The 22,739-nt window shown below is 37.4% G+C and overlaps 1 protein-coding gene across 1 annotated transcript in view; it reads right to left on the bottom strand.

Moving 5' to 3' along the window:
• The window catches only part of BBS7 (Bardet-Biedl syndrome 7), a 46,258-nt gene extending 24,937 nt beyond the window's left edge, over nt 1-21,321 (bottom strand). Inside the window, 8 exon segments of the mRNA XM_007464838.1 lie at nt 2,640-2,770; nt 4,583-4,699; nt 5,135-5,207; nt 7,807-7,993; nt 15,503-15,678; nt 17,062-17,124; nt 19,618-19,683; nt 21,286-21,321. Of these exon segments, the coding sequence (XP_007464900.1) occupies nt 2,640-2,770; nt 4,583-4,699; nt 5,135-5,207; nt 7,807-7,993; nt 15,503-15,678; nt 17,062-17,124; nt 19,618-19,683; nt 21,286-21,321 (849 nt within the window).
• Nucleotides 21,322-22,739: the final 1,418 nt, after the last annotated feature.

The following is a 22,739-nucleotide window of genomic DNA, read 5'->3' as shown; positions in this document are numbered from 1 at the left end:
TTGACTTAAAAATGAAAAAACAAATCCTTCTTTCACAGCTGGAAATTTTACATTGTTCCCTAAACTTCTATTTTCACTCCACTTCCCCCACATATATTTATCTTAATGTAATGTACTCATATGCTTGAAATTCTTTTATATTTCTCTGCAACCAAGAAAAAAGAAATAGAATTTTTTTATCTTCTGTGATTAAAAAGCTCTAAGAATTAGAAATTTCTATTGTCCTAATTATTAGTATTTCACAATTGATCGACAAATATATATTTTATATTTTTAAATAATAACTAACCACTAAAACAAAATTCTACAGGAAATGTATCTCATGAGACAATGGGACATTTTTTCCTTCTAAACTATTCATGTACCACAATGAGTATTAATTATATATTGGTAGAATGAGACTGAGTTCAACATCAGTCCTATTCCTTTTTTTCATTTTCATAGATAGAAGCACTAATCGAGCTTAGTCCCATAAAGATATTGATGAGACTAAAAGAAATTTTGTTGTAGAAAGTTCACCATATTGTTTAAGTATCTTCCAAGTTACATACCTAAAATCATCTGATCTACCACTGAAAATGTTTAATGATGTATCATCTGACACCTTGATTAGGTCCTCCTTCTATTTATTGAAAGCAAAACACTGGAAACCAGCTGACTACAGAAGAATGTTTTACAGAGTCAAAAGAGTCACACACATTCTCACTTTCTGAGTGGTTTATTGAGTGACTATTAACTATAACTTACTCTTTCACTCCCTTAGAAGTACCTTATTTAACCTAATGTACTCAGAAAAAGTTATAAAAATTTAAAAACTGTTAATTTCTACATGTTTTTTGTCAATACAACACTTTAATGAAATTCATTTATCTTATGTACTTCAAGTACCTTTTCATAAAAGTCTTGGAGTTGTAGATTTAGTTAATTCAACTTACACCTTAAAAAAAACAGTCATAGAACCATAACACAGGAGATCATAGACAACATAGTATAGACATGCTTTATGTAAGTAACAACATGGAATGCCAATTAGGGGAACCCACAAGAAAAGACCTTGGTCACTGCTCAAAATATTGGTGAATAAATATATATTTATAAGTTTAAATTAAAATGTGATGTTTAAGGTATGTACATATTGCCTTTTTATGATCTGCTCCTTAACTCTTTTGATTAACCATCAGTCCAGACTATGTCAGATAGGAGGACTTCTCCTGATTAGGAAAACAACAAAGAGAGTGACATCATGAATCAAGATGAGGCAGCATATTCGCAGCCTTAACACAACATGGAAGCAGTACCTCTATCATCAGACAAACAGAAGAAAGATTGGGAAGACAGGAATTCTTAGTGCCACACCTGGCAGAGGGGAGACATGCTATGTCATTACTGGGGTTTGGAATAGAAGTCAAAGAGGAAACTTGGGGTCTAAATAGGAAAGTTTCTCAGGGGTTGATGAGAAAAAAATTGGAGATCACCAACACAGGATTATTATGTACTTTTAAGCCTGAACTATTACTTGCATCATTAGCAAGGTAACTTTTTGCACCAAAGAAAGATGAACAAGTACAAAATAAATCCAGAAAATAAGTTGTATAATGTTTTTATCCCCATATTATCTATATAATAATACACTTTATCTATGTACCAAAACATCTGTTACTTACTGATATGCAATTAAAGTAGGTACTGGGAGAAATTTACCACTATTAGAGAAATTAGACAAAGAAAGAAAAGTTCATACTGAGTTGTGGTTTTTCGTTGCTGTCATTAAACAGCCTCAATACATCATGCATGAGGCAGGATGGGGAAACCCTGGACAGGAGAACACCATTTTATGAAAATGAAAGATTCAGTTTATGCCAGAATGCTTCTCCATGTGACTCTGCACCTTGGGATAAACAAGCTTAACTACACTTAAAATTTGTGAACTAAAAATTACTCTTATCTAGTATTTCTTCTCATACTGTGGATCTTGGGTGGCAATAAGTGAAATTGCTACTTTTCCCTCTCTGCTTAAGGATATATATATACACACACACACACACACACACACACATATATATAAGCGGTACGCGGGCCTCTCACTGTTGTGGCCTCTCCCGTTGCCGGACGCACAGGCTCAGCGGCTCACGGGCCCAGCCGCTCTGCGGCATGCAGGATCTTCCCGGACCGGGGCACAAACCCGTGTCCCCTGCATCGGCAGGCGGACTCTTAACCACTGCGCCACCAGGGAAGCCCTGCTTAAGGATATTTTTGATATTGTCTTAACAATACGAAGTTTATTCCTAAAACCTGATTACTTTAAAACAACACAATCTCATTTATGCTACCTAAACATATAAATGTTACTCCTGTAATCTATTATGCATTATAGAAACTAAGGTAATACATATAATAATTTGGATATACAGTATTTAGAAATCAAATAAAAACGTAATTTATTGTTCAGCTTGAGGGCAATAGTCATTTATTCAAACATAAGAGTAGTCTAGAGAAGATTTTGATAATGTCAAAGCAGAGATATTTTAAGCCAAACACAAGATTTTAATATATTTCATTTAATAAAACACAAAGTCAGTCATCTCTATAATTGTTTGATGAATAATAAGCATATATAGTCTTTTTAAAAGTGAACTTACCTGATCAAATCGTAGAACAGGCTCATTTACATTATCAAAACTATACACTTCCACCATTCCATCATCTCTTCCAACAAGTAAATCTTTAACCCCGTCACCCACAATGTCAAAGCTGTCAATACACAAAATACCTTTAAAAAAGGTAAGTGATAAGTTATCAATAAAATTGATATTATAGTAAAAAATATACCAAGTATGAATAAAAAAATATCTATATCAAATCAGAGTAGGAAAAAAAACTAGGATAAATTAAAACAACTATAGGGCTTCCCTGGTGGCGCAGTGGCTGAGAATCCGCCTGCTGATGCAGGGGACATGGGTTTGAGCCCTGGGCCAGGAAGATCCCACGTGCTGCGGAGCAACTAAGCCCAGGCGCCACAACTACTGAGCCTGCGCTCTAGAGCCCACAAGCCACAACTACTGAGCCCACGTGACACAACTACTGAAGCCCACGTGCCTAGAGCCCATGCTCCACAACAAGAGAAGCCACAACAATGAGAAGCCCACACACCGCAACAAAGAGTAGCCTCCGCTCGCCACAACCAGAGAAAGCCTGCGTGCAGCAACAAAGACTCAACACAGGCAAATATAAAACAAATAAATAAAATTTTTAAAAAACTAAAACAAAACAACTATAATAATAACTTCCCAATTGAACTCCATGCCTCTAATTTTGACCTGCTTCCCTACAAACCCACTCTCCACGGAGTGTTTTTATTTTAGTTTGGTAAATTAGATCACATCATACCCCCACTTACAATTTTCCAATGACTCCCCACTACAGTTAGATTAAAATTCAAACCCTTTTACCAAGGTTCATGGGGACCTACGTGATCTGGCCTTACCCTACCTCTGTGACTTCATCTCATGTCATAAGAACATATTCAGCCACGCTGGTCTTCCTTCTTCTCCTCAAATGAATCGAGTTTACCTCTGCCTCAAGTCCTCTGCCTTTACTTTTTCCTCTTCCTGGACATTCTTTTCCCCTAAATCTTATACATTGTTAACACGTTTTCTTGTCAATCAGATCTCATGCTGTACTTATAAATAGCCATCCAAACCTACCAAGTCAGATATAAATTCCCCTTAGAAAGGTGTAAATTCCTTAGAAAAAAGGAATATCCCCTGACCCAACTGTACTTCTTTGCCTCATACCAAGTACTCCCAAATTCCAATTAATTCCCTACAGCAAAAAATGAAAAATGGATTTGAGCATAGATTAATGTTATAGATAGACATTAGTCCATAAAAGCCTATCCATCCCAATTTATATTAGCATATCTTACTTTAAAAATTATGGCAACAGTAATGATAGACCTGCTTAATAAACAAACAGTAAATAAACCTGAGGCGGCTCTGTAAATTGCTAAGTCTCCTATACATTATGAATAAATAAAACAGAATGAACTATATAATGTAGGTTGACCTATTTATCTATCTATCGAACCCACACCCTTGGAAGTGAAAGCACGGAGTCCTAACCATTGAATCACCAGGAAATTCCCAGTATATTTTATTTAATAATCACTGAAATTCAGAATCTGAATTACATCAAAAACATACCTCCCAACTTCCCTGGTGGTGCAGTGGTTAAGAATCCGCCTGCCAATGCAGGGGATACGGGTTTGAGCCCTGGTCCAGGAAGATGTCACATGCCGCGGAGCAACTAAGCCAATGTGCCACAACTACTGAGCCTGCGCTCTAGAGCCCATGAGCCACTACTACTGAGCCCACGTGCCACAACCACTGAAGCCCGCGCACCTAGAGACCATGCTCCGCAACAAGAGAAGCCACCACAATGAGAAGCCCGCACACCGCAACAAAGAATAGCCCCCGCTCGCCACAACTAGAGAAAGCCCATGCGCAGCAATGAAGACCCAACACAGCCATAAATAAATAAATAAATAAATAAATAAATAAATAAATAGATAGATAAATAATACCTCCCCTCTTTTTCTCATTTCGAATTTCCCACTTGTGTATTGGTTTGGATGTAGTGATCTGAATAAGCCCAAGTTTTCCATCTGACGTTCCAAACAAAAGGTCTTCTCCAGAGTCACCTAGTTATATTTAAAGTCAACATATTATATTTACCCCACAACTCACACTATTTCTTTAAAATTGAAATATTTTCAAATGTATTGTCTTTCATGTAAAAATCTCATTTAAAATATTATAAAAAGACAGATTTTAATTAATTTACTTAACTTAGAAGGATGGTTATACATTCACAGAATTTATAACCATAAGAGATAAGACCTTTCCTCATCAACTAATTTTAAGATGAGGAAACCAAAAAGTTAAAGTTCAATAACACATTACTGTTAGCAACTGGCAAGTTAGAAGACAATTGTCTCTATTCCAGTTCATGTTCTTCCTACAATTTCCCATTTTCACTTAATATATAGTTAAATGATTAAAAACCCTGAAATATCTAGACTTAAATAACGTAACTCACTCCCTTATTTGACTGTCAAAAATAAAGCCCTGATTACCGCCATTTCCATTGTGTAGGGCTAAAACAGTAGGTGGGCCAGGAACTTCAATTTCATACATCACATCAGATCCCTGAAGGAGAACAAGTATTTTAAAACTAAAACAGAAGACAAATTTAAAATAATATAGGTATTCATAAATAATATCAATATTCATATAAAGAACCCTGGAATAAAACTACTGAAAAAAACTAGATTGTGAATATTAACTTCTATTTGTTAGCAATTCTGCACATGTCGACTCATTTTATAATAAAAATATACATATATAAAATATAAAGAGTGAGGAAATAAATATTTCAAATATTCTCCACTTTGAATACTTTTCACTTTAGGTACTTTGTTTGCCTGAAAACTTGACACTAGTAAATTTCCCTATCAAAACTTCCCAGGATGGGGCTTCCCTGGTGGCGCAGTGCTTGAGAGTCCGCCTGCCGATGCAGGAGACGCGGGTTCGTGCCCCGTTTCGGGAGGATCCCACGTGCCGCGGAGCGGCTGGGCCCGTGAGCCATGGCCGCTGAGCCTGCGCGTCCGGAGCCTGTGCTCCGCAAATGGGAGAGGCCACAGCAGTGAGAGGCCCGCATAACGCAAGAAAAAAAAAAAAAAAATAGTAAAGGGCTTCTTAGCTTTAGCAATGCGGTAAAAAAAAAAAAAAAAAAAAAAAAAAAACTTCCCAGGAACAAGTTGTTTCTTCTGTCCTCTCTAACTCAAGGGCTTTAACTTAGAGTACATTCAAACAGACTCAGAAAACTCTGGCCTTGCCTTTGGGTATTTCCAAAACCCACTCTAGTAAGAGGCAGAATGACCTGCTATTTAGATAAGAAAACAGTTAAATCCTTTCATTTGTCTTTTTTTCAATTTTGTCACTTATAATGCATAGTATTTGTGAATAGTATTTGTGAAGCTGTTAAAGAATGAGGTAGAAGTATTAAATTCACATAGAAAAAGTATGATAAATCACTCAATGAAAAAACATTGGCAAAATTACAGTAAATCTGGTGTACCATTATTGTTTAAAAATTTTAAATATATATAGACTATATAAGAGCCATATGCTTTATATTTTATTTAGAAAAACATTAAAAATTCACAGATATCTACATGTAACTATATAAACACAAAAGAATACACACAAAACTGTTTTAAAAAGGCTACCTTTGGGGTAACGGATTGCCTACAAAGGCAGAGGGGGAGTAGGGGAAAAGTGTGCAGGGCAGAGGAAAGACTTCAACTTTTTACTTTCCACAAATACTTAGTGATTTTTTTTTTTTTACAATTAGCATATGGATCTCTTTTTAAACAAAGCAGAATCCTAGAATTCAGCCAGATCAATTTCTAAATGGGTGTGAGCAAACTCATTAAAAGCCTTATTCAAACAACTCATATTTGGGAGCATAGGCTAGGGGAGAAATTAATCGTTCACGCCCCTAGAGTGAACCTTGAACATTACTTTAATTCCCCATAGAGAAAAAAAAAAAAAAGAACTTCACAGAACCACTGGATTTCTTCTATAAAAGGGCTGGTGCTGAGACAGGCCATCTAACTATGAAATTCCAAAGAGTGAGATAGTCTTTGGTGGCACAGAATAAACAGCTAGACTTGTTGTTCAATTGCACTATCATCCTAAATTTTGATCCAATTAATCCACTTGTTATATGTTATTTACATCTAAACTTTGTTTTATGGGTCCTGGGGTGTGTGTGTGTGTGTGTGTGTGAGTGTGTGTGTGTGTGTGTGTGTGTGTGTGAGAGAGAGAGAGAGAGAAGGAGAAAGAGACAGAGGGTATGTCTATTTTATTGAAAGTCACTTTCGGAATTCCCTGCTGGTCCAGTGGTTAGGACTCAGCGCTTTCACTGCCAAGGGTCTGGGTTCAATCCCTGGTCTGGGAACTAAGATCCCGCAAGCCGTGTGGTGCGGCAAAAAAAAAAAAAGTCACTTTCAAGAAGACAGTTGTAATTAGTACTACTAATAACAATGGCCTTAAGTAGTTGTTTTAGCTAATCATGGTTTTTAATAGAAATATAAAGATAGTAGATGCTTTTTCAAATATTTACTGAGTGCTTATTCTGTTCAACATACTGTCATAAATGCTGGGTAAATTCAAATGATACAACTCTGATCTCAACTCTCTCCTGTTAAAGCCTAACACCCTCTCCCCAACCCAATTTCCTCCTTTAATTTGATTTTTTGGGAGAGGGGAGGGGGATGGAAGAAATAAAAAAAAAAAAAGGGGGGCTTCCCTGGTGGCGTAGTGGTTGAGAGTCCGCCTGCCGATGCAGGGGACACGGGTTCGTGCCCCGGTCCGGGAAGATCCCACATGCCACGGAGCGGCTAGGCCCGTGAGCCATGGCCGCTGAGCCTGTACGTCCAGAGCCTGTGCTCCACAATGGGAGAGGCCACAACAGTGAGAGGTGAGAGGCCCGTGTACTGCAAAAAAAAAAAAAAAAAAAAAAAAAGGAAAAGCTAGGAAGGGTTCCTTATAGCAAAGGCATTAGATTCTTATTGTACTAACTCATATATTATGTGTGGGGGGAAAAGTGTCCTTTCTTCCATATATGCCTCTCTAAAAACCTGTCAAAGATTTCACTAAAGTAATTTATCTCAAGTATACACTGTTCAGCAATATTTTTTTACCTAAATTATGAAAAACTATAAAAATGCAAAACAGCAACCTGTAAAACTCTGAGTACTCTGTCCTGGCAGGCCAACACCGGTACATCACGAAGTACTCTTTCCACTGGAAGGCAGATGACATCATTGATTTTGTCTCCAGAAAGGTAATAATGTTGGTCTTTGCAGTCACAATAATGGTTATAGATATAACTTGCACTGAGAAAAAGGTCTGAGCCAGATATGTGCCTGAGAATATTAAAAGTAATTTAAGATATCAATTTAAGATTCAGGAAGCTCCTGAATTATTTTCAGAGATGAAAATAAAAGTTTATGTATATACAGTTTACTATCATTTTATCACAGACTCAGAGGACACTTTTTGTTTGTTTTCGTTTCCCCCACTTAATATCTAGCCTTTTGGTAAAGCATTGATTTTGAAAGCTGAAACTAAGGTTCTACAGGCCTCAGGCTTCTCAAAAATTGAGCTCAGAAGAACTGAAAACAAAGACAAGATAATGGTAATATTCATTGTCTATATATGAAGACAATTACTATATCAAAAAGTAACTTTTTTGAATGTGTACTATGTGCCAAGTACTGTCCTAAGTGACACATGTATTAGCTCAATCCTCATAACATTATAAACTTGGGACCATTATTATCCCTATTTAAGGAGAATAATAAAATGTTAAGTAACTTGCATAAAGGCATGGAACTAGTAGACAGTAGACTGGATTGCAACTCAGTTTTTAACTCTACAGTTAGCTTTCTTACTACCACACTGAATAGAATAAGGCTATTTGAACTGAATCTACTTGAAACTAAATAACAGACAGTGGGAAAAAAGACTTCACTAGAATTTTAACTTGAAAAAAGAAATAATAACTTCATTTCAAATTATATTTAACAAAATTTAGATAAATAATCACAACTATGTTATAATTCTTCTAATGAATCAAGTTTCCACTGGGGAGCTAAAATTTTTGACAAAAATTATATACTAGTGTATTATATTCACTTCTAGATAGCTATCACCACGTGATCATAAAGAGGGTACTTATTTGACGGTTTCACCTATTTTTCTACTTCTCTAAGGTCTATTTAAAAAATTTTTGATACTAAAATTATTCCTTATCCTATAATGATCCTCATTGATTTGCTCTTCTTCAATTATTGTTCAAATGGCTTCACTTTGTGGCTCTGCATACGATTTCAGAAGTTCTCTTAATAGAGGGCAGACAGCAGAAGCAAGAAGAACTACAATTCTGCACCATGTGGAAGGAAAACCTCATACATAGAAAGATAGACAAAATGAAAAGGCAGAGGACTTTGTACCAGATGAAGGAACAAGAAAAACCCCAGAAAAACAACTAAATGGAGTGGAGATAGGCAACCTTCCAGAAAAAGAATTCAGAATAATGATAATGGAGATGATCCAGGAACTCGGAAAAAGAATGGAGGCAAAGATGGAGAAGATGCAAGAAATGTTTAACAAAGACCTAGAAGGATTAAAGAACAAACAAACAGAAATGAACAATATAATAACTGAAATGAAAAATACACTAGAAGGAATCAATAGCAGAATAACTGAGGCAGAAGAACAGATAAGTAACCTGGAAGACAGAATGGTGGAATTCACTGCTGTGGAACAGAATAAAGAAAAAAGAATGAAAAGAAATGAAGACAGCCTAAGAAACCACTGGGACAACATTAAACATAACAACATTCGCAGTACAGGGGTTCCAGAGGAGAAGAGAGAGAGAAAGGACCAGAGAAAATATTTGAAGAGATTATAGTCGAAAACTTCCCTAACATGGGAAAGGAAATAGCCACCCAAGTCCAGGAAGCGCAGAGAGTCCCAGGCAGGATAAACCCAAGGATAAACATGCTGAGACACACAGTAATCAAATTAGCAAAAACTAAAAACAAAGAAAACTTCTTGAAAGCAACAAGGGAAAAACAACAAATAACATACAAGGGAACTCCCATAAGGTTAACAGCTTTCTCAGCAGAAACTCTACAGGCCAGAATGGAGTGGCACAATATATTTAAAGTGATGAAAGGGAAGAACCTACAACCCAGATTACTCTACTCGGCAAGGATCTCATTCAGATTTGATGGAGAAATCAAAAGCTTTACAGACAAGCAAAAGCTAAGAGAATTCAGCACCACCAAAACAGCTCTACAACAAATGCTAAAAGAACTTCTCTAAGTGGGAAACACATGAGAAGAAAAGGACCTACAAAAACAAACCCATGACAATTAATAAAATGGTATTAGGAATATACATATCAATAATTACCTTAAACGTGAGTGGATTAAATGCTCCAACCAAAAGATACAGGCTCGCTGAATGGATACAAAAACAAGACCCATATACGCTGCCTACAAGAGACCCACTTCAGACCTAGGAACACATACAGACAATGTGAGTGGATGGAAAAAGATATTGCATGCAAATGGAAATCAAAAGAAAGCTGGAGTAGCAATTTTCATATCACATAAAATAGACTTTAAAATAAAGAATGTTACAAGAGACAAGGAAGGACACTACATAATGATCAAGGGATCAATCCAAGAAGATATAACAATTATAAATATATATGCACCCAACATAGGAGCACCTCAATAGATAAGGCAACTGCTAACAGCTATAAGAGAGAAAATCGACAGTAACACAATTATAGTGGGGGACTTTAACACCTCACTTACACCAATGAACAAATCATCCAGACAGAAAATTAATAAGGAAACACAAGCTTTAACTGACACAACAGACCAGATAGATTTAATTGATTTTTATAGGACATTCTATCCCAAAACAGCAGATTACACTTTCTTCTCAAGTGCGCACAGAACATTCTCCAGGATAGATCACATCGTGGGTCACAAATCAAGCCTCGGTAAATTTAAGAAAACTGAAATCATATCAAGCATCTTTTCCAACCACAACGCTATGAGACTAGAAGTCAATTAGAGGGAAAAAAATGTAAAAAACACAAACACATGGAGGCTAAACAATACACTACTTAATAACCAAGAGATCACTGAAGAAATCAAAGAAGAAATCAAAAAATACCTACAGATAAATGACAATGAAACACGACAATTCAAAACCTATGGGATGCAGCAAAAGCAGTTCTAAGAGGGAAATTTATAGCTATATAAGTCTACCTCAAGAAACAAGAAAAATCTCAAATAAACAATCTCACCTTACACCTAAAGGAACTAGAGAAAGAAGAACAAACAAAACCCAAAGTTAGTGGAAGGAAAGAAATCATAAAGATCAGAGCAGAAATAAATGAAATAGAAACAAAGAAAACAATAGCAAAGATCAATAAAATTAAAAGCTGGTTCTTTGAGAAGATAAACAAAACTGATAAACCTTTATCCAGACTCATCAAGAAAAAGAGGGAGAGGACTCAAATCAATAAAATTAGAAATGAAAAAGGAGAAGTTACAATGGACACCATAGAAATACAAAACATCATAAGAGACTACTACAAGCAACTATATGCCAATAAAATGGACAACCTGGAAGAAATGGACAAATCTTTAGAGAGGTATAACCTTCCAAGACTGAACCAGGAAGAAATAGAAAATATGAACAGACCAATCACAAGTAATGAAATTGAAACTGTGATTAAAAATCTTCCTACAAACAAAAGTCCAGGACCAGATGTCTTCAGAGGTGAATTCTATCAAACATTTAGAGAAGAGCTAACACTCATCCTTCTCAAACTCTTCCAAAAAATTGCAGAGGAAGGAACACTTTCAAATTCATTCTATGAGGCCACCATCACCCTGATACCAAAACCAGACAAAGATACTACAAAAAAGAAAATTACAGACCAATATCACTGATGAATACAGTGCAAAAATCCTCAACAAAATACTAGCAAACAGAATTCAACAACACATTAAAAGGATCATACACCATGATCAAGTGGAATTTATCCCAGGGATGCAAGGATTCTTCAATATACACAAATCAATCAATGAGATACACATTAACAAACTGAAGAAGAAAAACCATACGATCATCTCAATAGATGCAGAAAAAGCTTTTAAAAAACTCAACACCCATTTATGATAGAAACTCTCCAGAAAGTGGACATAGAAGGAATCTACTTCAACATAATAAAGGCCATATATGACAAACCCACAGCAAAGATCACTCTCAATGGTGAAAAACTGAAAGCATTTCCTCTAAGATCAGAAACAAGACAAGGATGTCCACGCTTGCCACTATTATTCAACACAGTTTTGGCAGTCCTAGTCACGGCAATCAGAGAAGAAAAAGAAATAAAAGGAAAACAAATTGGAAAAGAAGTAAAATTGTCACTGTTTGCAGATGACATGATACTATACATAGAGAAACCTCAAGATGCCACCAGAAAACTACTAGAGCTAATCAATGAATTTGGTAAAGTTGCAGGATACAAAATTGATGCACACAAATCTCTTGCATTCCTATACACTAATGATGAAATATCTGAAAGACAAATTAAGGAAACAATCCCATTCAACACTGCAACAAAAAGAATAAAATACCTAGGAATAAAGCTACCTAAGGAGGTAAAAGACCTGTATGCAGAAAAAATATAAGACACTGATGAAAGAAATTAAAGATGCTACAAACAGATGGAGAGATATACCATGTTCATGGATTGGAAGAATCAATATTGTGAAAATGACTATACTGCCCAGGGTAACCTAGAGATTCAATGCAATCCCTATCAAATTACCAGTGGCATTTTTTACAGAAATAGAACAAAAAATCTTAAAATTTGTATGGAGACACAAAAGACCCCGAATAGCCAAAGCAGTCTTGAGGGAACAAAATGGAGCTGGAGGAATCAGACTCCCTGACTTCAGACTATACTACAAAGCTACAGTAATCAAGCCAATGGTACTGGCACAGAAACAGAAATATAGATCAATGGAACAGGATAGAAAGCCCAGAGATAAACCCACACACCTATGGTCAACTAATCTATGACAAAGGAGGCAAGGATATACAATGGAGAAAAGACAGTCTCTTCAATAAGTGGTGCTGGGAAAACCGGACAGCTACATGTAAAAGAATGAAATTAGAACACTCCCTAACACCATACACAAATATAAACTCAAAATGGATTAGAGACCTAGATGTAAGACCAGATGCTATAAAACTCTTAGAGGAAAACATAAGAAGAACACTCTTTGACATAAATCCCAGCAAGATCTTTTTTGATCCACTTCCTAGAGTAATGGAAATAAAAATGAAAACAAACAAATGGGACCTAATGAAACTTAAAAGCTTTTGCAAAGCAAAGGGAACTACAAACAAGACAAAAAGACAATCTTCAGAATGGGATAAAATATATGCAAACGAATCAACAGACAAAGGATTAATCTCTAAAATATATAAACAGCTCATGCAGCTCAATATTAAAAAAACAAACAACCCAATCCAAAAATGGGCAGAAGACCTAAATAGACATTTCTCCAAAGAAGACATACAGATTGCCAAAAAACACATGAAAGGACGCTCAGCATCACTAATTATTAGAGAAGCAAATCAAAACTACAATGAGGTATCACCTCACACCAGTTAGAATGGGCATCATCAGAAAATCTACAAACAACAAATGCTGGAGAGGGTGTAGAGAAAAGGGAACCCTCTTGCACTGTTGGTGGGAATGTAAATTGATACAGCCACTATGAAGCACAGTATGAAGGTTCCTTAAAAAACTAAAAATAGAATTACCATATGACCCAGCAATCGCACTACTGGGCATATACCCAAAGAAAAACATAATTCAAAGAGACGCATGCACCCCAATGTTCATTGCAGCACTATTTACAATAGCCGAGGGCTTCCCTGGTGGCGCAGTGGTTGAGAGTCCGCCTGCCGATGCAGGGGACACGGGTTCGTGCCCCGGTCCGGGAAGATCCCACATGCCGCGGAGCGGCTGGGCCTGTGAGCCATGGCCGCTGAGCCTGCACGTCCGGAGCCTGTGCTCCACAATGGGAGAGGCCACAACAGTGAGAGGCCCGCAAAAAAAAAAAAAAAAACAATAGCCGGGTCATGGAAGCAACCTAAATGCCCATCAGCAGATGAATGGATAAAGAAGATGTGGTACATATATACAATGGAATATTACTCAGCCATAAAAGGAAGGAAATTGGGTCATTTGTAGAGACGTGGATGGATCTAGAGACTGTCATACAAAGTGTAGTAAGTCAGAAAGAGAAAAATATCGTATATTAACGCATATATGTGGAACCTAAAAAAATGGTACAGATGACCCGGTTTGCAGGGCAGAAATAGAGACACAGATGTAGAGAACAAACGTATGGACACCAAGGGGGAAAACTGGCGGGGGGCTGATGGTGGTGGGATGAATTGGGAGATTGGGATTGACATATATACACTAATATGTATAAAATAGATAACTAATAAGAACCTGCTGTTAAAAATAAATAAATAAATAAAAAGTTCTCAATATAATTTTTATCAACTTAATGAAATTCTAAATCTCTTACAAGATTTGAAATTTCATTTTCAAATCCATCTGCATTATAAGCAGGGAAGGATTAATGAGTGGTAATCAATTTTATAAGTGGTCAGTTTTCTTACTGAATATTGTCAAGTTATAATCTTGCTTTCCCATGCAACCTTATCAATGTGGTGATTCAGATAATAAATTTTCAAAAACTGAGTAAAGAACCTTTCCATCCTACCTCTGCCACTCCAGTAAAAACATTTAAGAAACTAGCTAAAGAGACTATTGGCTGGGAAACTCCTTTCTGAATGTGGAGGTATGCTAATAATTAGCTACTTTGGTTTTAGTATTTCACAATTATCACTGGCCATGTCTATCTAGAAAAGCATTTCTAGAAATGAATGATATTCTTATTAAGCCACTGAAATTACTTCCACTTGCCACTGTTTAATTCTTATCTAATCTCACCAAACCTAAGTTTTACAGCCCAGACATCAGGACACATGCTGTGCATTATACAGAATTACACAGGACAGCTATACATTAATAGAACTCTGGATCAGTAGTTTCCAAACCAAGGTCTAGCTTCTTATATAACATGGTTGCACAGGATTCAAATGAAAAACTGTTCTCTTAACCCACTCCTAATAATTCTGACTCTGCAGGTATGAGGTAGGACAAGGAATCTATTGTTTAAAGCTTCCAAGGGATTCTCCTAAGCAGCAGGTTTGAAGGACAGTGGATAGATAAACTTTAAAGCCTCTTCCAGTTCTCCATGATTCAAAAATTAAATTTTAATTGCAAAATTTCACATAGCAGGAAGCCATTAAGGAAGCTATTTTTCACTTAGAGTCTTACCTGACTCACCTGAAATTATACCTTTTTGGTAGTCATTAACTTTGATGGCCAGCCTTTTAACAAAATGATGCTACCTCAAAATCAGAACTACCAGAGACAGCAAAGCACCAGGAACCTAAATATCTGGAGATTTTCTTTCACTTCTTTTATACTTTGATCATGAATCATAACTGAACTAACTAGTCAAAAATGAAGCTAAAAATACTATAAATGTCTTAAAAAGATAAGATTTCAACACCCAATTGATTTTGTATTGACTCCAGGTCAAATTTAATTTCCGACTAATAAAGAAAGTATCTTTAATTATTTCCCAGATAACCTAAGATGTGATACTTAATCTGATGTTTGTCACCTATCCAAAATATTATAAATGGATATGTAAAAATAAAAAAGAGAATAAACATACATAGCTTTAATGCTTTCAGTGAGGTTTGTTTCAAAAGAGAGAAACTGTTTTCCTCTCTTTGTGAAGCCTCTAATTTCAGATCCTGCAGCAATAAATATTTTCTCCTGGGGCGTGTTAAGAACCCCTCCTAGTTCCAATGTGGCAATCTTCTGCCCAGGTAAAGTCTTGAATACTGTCTGCAAAAATCATTGAGGAAAAAGTTAAGTACACAAATTTATTCCAAGTATTTTCTTTTACCATAAAAAAATGCTGTGATTTTAAACTTACAATATATTATAGTTCTAAATAGGAACACCTTTAGATACAAATGTATCCAGTGGTCTTCTGGGTTTTTTGCTAAATATCTTCAAACTTTGCAACGTTTATTCCCACACACATCGCATTTCAATGATGTTATTAAAATCTAAACTCTTGCAACTCAAAGTAGGGTTCGCTAAGCAGCAGCATTAGCATCACTTCCCTTATTAGAAATGCAGACTCTCAGGCTCAACCCCAGATCTACTGAATGAGAATCTGCATTTTACCAAGATTCCTCAGCTGGTTCCAGTGGACATGTTTTTATACCTTAAACATCTTTTTAAAACTAATCTCTCCTGGTTCCCTTACAATTTTATAAATTTTAGTAGTATAAATTAAGGACTGTAGAATTTACTGAAAACCTGAGCATATAACTTCATATCTCTCTATCTAATTGGAAACATTTGCATCCTTAGTTTATTCCTCGTTATTTTCTATTTTATTATTGGCATCAGTTTCTTCCCTTCACTGCCAATGACTTATACACAGAGAATAAAATATCTGGAAGGATATATGAACAATGGAAACACTGAGTTTCTGATAGTTTTTACCCTCTTCATCTTTTTGCAAATTTCATATAATGTAGAATGAATATAAGAGTTCACATCTCAGACCCATCACTTGTAAACTATGGTCTGGGAGTATGATGACATAAAACTCACTTCCTTGGTTAGGCTATATTAAGTGGCAAAGGTGATGCGATGGTCACGTCCATGTTACACTGTTATATGAGACTCCATCTTAGCAGACTGGACAGATTTCCCTGTTGGCCTGAAGAAGCAGTTCACCATGTTGTGCGAGGGCCTGGGAGAAGAGCGCATGGCAAGGAATTGTGGGCCTCAGGACGCTGAAAGCAGGCCCTGGCTTATGGACAGCCATAAAGTGGGGACCTCAGTCCAACAACAGTAAAGAACTGAATTCTTCCAACAACTACATGGGCTTGGAACAGGACCCTGAGCTCCAGAAAGCAATAGAGCCTGGCTGTACATGTGTTGCAGCCACGTGAGGCCTCGAGCTTGGACTCCTGCCCCATGAGATAATAAATGTGTTTTGTTTTAAGCCCCTAAATTTGAGGTAACTTGTTACACAGCATAAAAAACTAATATATCACCCTAGGCTGTCGAAGATGTTTTACAAATGGCTAGCAAATGACTCTCATGCTGCCTGTAATCTCATACTTCATATGACTACTTCCCTCAACTTATTTTTCATTATGCTTTAGAAAAAGTTTTAATGTAGGAGTATTCAAAAGGTACACATACCACTGTTTCTCCCTTCTTCATGCCAAAGCACATAACTACTCCATCATGATCTCCAACAACCACCTGTAACAGATTGGAGAGAATCTAAAATTACTGTTATTATGCCCTACTAACTTATATGGGAAAAAGAAGATTCTCAATATATAAATTATGATTTTAAAAGTAGAGACCAGAAAATCTAGTAAAGACATCCCCACAAAAAATATCCACCAAAGAATTGTAAGAAAGGGCCAAAGAGAAGGCTATGAAGAGCTGTTATGGAAGTAGCTGGCTTTCTGTTCTGTTCCTACGAGGTAAACAGAACAAGAAAATAGAGACAGAAACGGCAAGGAGGCAATTTTTTTTTTCCTTTAACTGGAGCATAAGAACATTTTAAGATTAACTTTTAAAACATTATCAGGCACTTCCCTGGTGGCGCAGCGGTTAAGAGTCAGCCTGTGAATGCAGGGGATATGGGTTCGAGCCCTGGTCCGGGAAGATCCCACATGCCACGGAGCAGCTAAGCCCGTGCGCCACAACTACTGAGCATGAGCTCTAGAGCCCGCAAGCCACAACTACTGAGCCTGAGTGCCACAACTACTGAAGCTTGCGCGCCTAGAGCCCATGCTCCGCAACAAGAGAAACCACCGCAATGAGAAGCCTGCACACCGCTGCAAAGAGTAGCCTCTGCTCACCGCTACTAGAGAAAGCCCACACGCAGCAACAAAGACCCAACGTAGCCAAAAATAAGTAAATAAATTTATATATAAAAAAAAATTATCAAAATGAGGTTGTGACAGACCTATTTGATTTTTTTAAAACTTTTTACTTTTTATTTTTATTGACGTATAGCTGATTTACCTAATTAAATTTAAAAGCTTTTGCAAAGCAAAGGAAACCATCAAAAAAACGAAAAGACAACCTATCAAATGGGAGAAAATATTTGCAAATAATAAGACCAATAAGGGGTTAATATCCAAAATACGTAAGCAGCTCATACAACTTAACATAAAAAAAAACAAACAACCTGATTAAAAAATGGGCAGAAGACCTGAACAGACATTTTTCCAAAGAGGAAATGCAGATGGCCAACAGGCACATGAAAAGATGCTCAACACCCCTAATCCTCAGGGAAATGCAAATCAAAACCACAATGAGATATCACCTCACACCAGTCAGAATGGCTATCATCAAAAAGAACACAAATAACAAATGTTGGCAAGGATGTGCAGAAAAGGGAAACCTTCGTACACTGTTGGTGGGAATGAAAATTGGTGCAGTCACAGTGGAGAACAGTATGGAGGTTCCTCAAACAACTAAAAATAGAACTACCATATGACCCAGCAATGCCACTCCTGGGTATATATCCAAAAAATCCCAAAAACATGAATTCGAAAAGGTACATGCACCCTAATGTTCACAGTGGCATTATTTACAATTGCCAAGATATGGAAGGAACCTAAGCGTCCATCAACAGATGATGGATAAAGAATACTACTCAGCCATAAAAAAGAACGAAATTTTGCCTTTTGCAACAACATGGATGGACTTGGAGGGCATTATGCTAAGTGAAATAAGTCAGACAGAGAATGACAAACTGTATGATAACATTTGTATGCAGAATCTAAAAAATACAACAAACTAGTGAACATTTAAAAAAAAAGTAGCAGACTCACAGATATAGAAAACAAACTACCAGTGGTTACCAGCGGGGAGAGGGAAGGAGGAGGGGCAACACAGGACTAGGGGATTAAGAGATACAAACTACTATGTATAAAATAAGCTAAAAGGATATATAGTATAACACAGGGAATACAGCCAATATTTTATAATAACTAAATGGAATATAACCTTGAAAATTATGAATCATTATATTGTACACCTGTAACTTATATAATATTGTACACCAAGTATATTTCAATAAAAAATAAAGAAAATGATCTTTTTAAAAAGTGTAAAGGAGTCCTGAGACCAAAAAGTTTGAGAAGTGTTGCTCTAATTGAGTGAATACAATAAATGACAATCAAAAATCTGTTGATTTATCCTGATAAAATGTTAATATATAGGAATACTATATTTATTTTGCAGCTATTAAAATATCCTACTGGTCTACCAAGAAATTATACGTGTCTTATGGAAATCACAGGATTAATATTTCTATAAAAATAATCAATATTGTTAGTTAAATGTAAAGATTAACATCAGTATATTTAATTACTCTTAAAAATATGATAAAGTTTTTAAAAAGCATTTTCTCTACAGTCTATTGTGTTTTTTATTTCTTTTTTCATATACACAATCTGGTACACACAGGGTAAATTATTACCAGAAAAATGGAATATGGTTTTCAACAAGTTTGTTTATACTATTTACTAATTGTACATAATAATTATAATGTCCAAGAAACATACTGTCTATAAATGTCCCTTGGTATTCTAATCTCTGTTCAAATGAAAAGAAATTCATTTCCATTTTAGCCTTGGAATTAAAAAAAACACTTATCAATAATGAAGGAAATGTAAACCTCTCCTCTGTCAGAGCTGAAGAGATATGGAGAAATCAGTATATCCACGTTACCTTTTGTGTGGCTCTATATCTTGAAGCAGGAAGTAGCTTCATAGTCTTCTGAGAGGTCACTCCCACCTAAGGAAACACATCAGCTGCCTGGTGAGTGATTTCTGATACACTAATTTGAAGTTATTAAATCAGAGATTAAAAGGACCAGCAGATTCTAATCATAGTAAGCCTCAGTTTTTCTATTGCAATTAATTAGTGATATGAAATAATTATTATCAGCAATGAACTTATTTTCTAATGAAATATACTACAAAAGTCAGAATACAGGGAACAATCAAAAATAGTAAAATTTATGCTATAAAGTTGTCAAGTCAAAAATAATAACGTGGCATTACTGGCAAGATATTTCACACCAAAAAAATATTTCTATAAGCCTTCTTTTACAACTTCATAGTTATTAAAAGCGTGTTTGTAATTTAAAATCTTTGGTAATAGATTATTATTGAAAATGCAACATAAAAGATTTTAGCTAAAATACCACCATGCTGATGAAGATTATTTTACAAACGTTACAGAAGATGGAAACAGCATGGTTTGCTCAGCAGGGCACTGTCACTAGTGGTGCATGGTTAGGGGAGGAGAATGGGACCAAAGAGAGAGAAACTGGTGAAAACAACAGACAATGAAAGAATTTACATATAGTATAGGTCTATCCTTTAATTCTGTATTCTAGGGAGTAGTATTAAAGTTTAATCTGTTTAGATTCGTATTTTTGAAACATCCGTCTAGCAATGATGTGAGGATGTCTTGGAGGGAGGTAAGCTGGAGGCTAGGAGCTATTTCAATTATCCAAGCAAGAGAAGATGAGGACTGAACTAGGGGTAACAGAGATGGAGGGAGCAAATGGGACAGATTCGTGAGATATTTGGGAGATAAAAGCAGCAAAATGTGGTGACCAGGTGGATATGGAAGATATTAAGGTGGAAAGTACCTAGCATGACTCTCAAGGAAAGTGACAGGACAAACATTTGTACCATTAGCCAAAGTAGGATTACTGAAAAAGGAGATGGAGAAGGAGAGAAAGTCTAGGGCTGAAATACTGAGAGGCAGGGTGGTGTGCCAGGAAGAACACCAGCTCTGGAGTCACACGCTTTGTTTCAAATAGGAACTCCATCTTTTCCGCTATCATGTAAATCACCTTCTCTGAGCCCCTTGATCCTCATGTACCTACTTTAGGAATTTTTATGAGGATTAAATATATGTACGTGTGTTAAGATCTGAGAATAAACTAGACGCTCGAAAACGGCTGTCATTGCTTTTATGATGATCTGGCTCGTGGGGTCCAGCTCACAGTAAGAAACAAGTGTCTGGCGCTCGGCAGAAGGGACTGGGTAGAGATGGCGATCAGGGAGTTAGAAGCTGCAGCCGGGGAGGAGAAGGGCCCCGGGGAGGAACCCGGGAGCGCATCAGGACATTCGGAGCATCTTCAGGACCTGGCAGACGCCAGCACAGCGGGGGCGCGTGCTCCCTCTATCCAAGTCCCCGTGGACCGTCACCAACAAGCCGGAGTTGCCCGTGAGCAAGGTGTCTGGAGGGTGGCACCCAGATCCGCTCCTGTGCCGCCGCGTCGCCGCCGAGACACCCCAACAGACGCCAGTGGAAGGATCGAATCCTCTCAGGGAGCGCAGCTCACCCTGCGCAGCGACCGCCCCAACCCCTCAGGTTTACCTGTAAATAATCCGCTCGGTTTAAATTCAGATCCATGACGGAGGCACGGACGCGCTGGGCAGCGCCAGGCCAGGCCAGGTAGGATAGAGGCTGCGGGACCCCAGGCCTCCGAAAGGAAAAAGCTTGCTTCCCCACTGAGGGCCAACGCCAGCTACTAAGGGCTCAATGGGGGATGCAAAGGCGGAGCGTCAGGGCAGCGGCGTCCTGCGTGACGTCCGTACGCTTCTGCGAGAGGGCCCCGGAAGGAAATGAAGCCCCACCCCCCTCCCGACAGACCGCCCACTGACTTAACCCGCTCCAATGAGAGGCGGAGAGGAACGGAGGGCTAGCTCCAGGAGACCTGAGAAGGGTGGTTTCCAGGGAGACCGGAGACGCAGTCTTGGCTATGCCTCCGCCACTGCTCTGAGCCCCAAGTCTTAAGTCTTTTCTGTGTAGAGCCTTGACTTGAAGCCCTGATAGATTCTGACCTGTTTCACCGTCACTAGAAAGGATCCCTCAAAGAATTAGGTTTCACCGCCGTAGGAGTTAGCTTACAGCAGCATAGGAGTTCTCAAACTTTTGGCCCTAAGACCCCTTTACAAAACTCTTATAAACTATTGAGGACCCCAAAGACGTTTTGGTTATATGAATTATCTATTGATACTTACCATATTAGAAATTAGAACTAAGTTTCTAAAAAATATATTGAAAAACATAATGAACTCATTATATAAATATTTTAATGAAAAATAACTATTTTCCAAAATAAAGAAAAGTAAAAAGACTGGGTTTGTTTGCAAATCTATTCACTGTCCACCTGAACAGTGAACAGGGGAGTCCCAGATCTACTTCTGCATACAATCTATTGGTATATGTTGTTTTTTGTTTCTTTGTTAAGTATATGAAGAAAATGTGGTCCAAACTCAACAAGTGGTAGTTTTTGAAAAGTTAATTGCAATGTGGAATGTGGCTTCATTATACAACATCCCCCAAAGTCCATTTGTTAATATCATCACAGATTCCATCAGAAAAGTTTTGAAGTGTTGGAAAGTTGTCAACCTCAGATGGCGGATACAAATTTTTGAAAAATTCTAATTTGTGCTTAAAAGCTTGAATTTGAAGCATTGGCAACAAATGTCAATTATTTTCCTTGAAATGATAGTTTTCCTTCTTGAATTCACAAGAAAATGTATGCCAAGTATCCAAGTCTAAATAATCATAATTTGTCTGTCAGTCGTGCTTTCAAAAAAAGTTCCATGAAAAAAGCAGTGAGGGGCTTCCCAGGTGGCGCAGTGGTTGGGGGTCCGCCTGCCAATGCAGGGGGCGCGGGTTCGTGCCCCGGTCCGGGAGGGTCCCACGTGCCGCGGAGCGGCTGGGCCCGTGGGCCTTGGCCGCTGGGCCTGTGCGTCCGGAGCCTGTGCTCTGCAACGGGAGAGGCCACAACAGTGAGAGGCCCACATACCGCAAAAAAAAAA

This window comes from Lipotes vexillifer, unplaced genomic scaffold (assembly GCF_000442215.2).
Source record: "Lipotes vexillifer unplaced genomic scaffold, Lipotes_vexillifer_v1.1 scaffold231, whole genome shotgun sequence".
NCBI classification, from domain to species: domain Eukaryota; kingdom Metazoa; phylum Chordata; class Mammalia; order Artiodactyla; family Lipotidae; genus Lipotes; species Lipotes vexillifer.
This window is presented reverse-complemented; position numbering and strand designations above follow the sequence as displayed.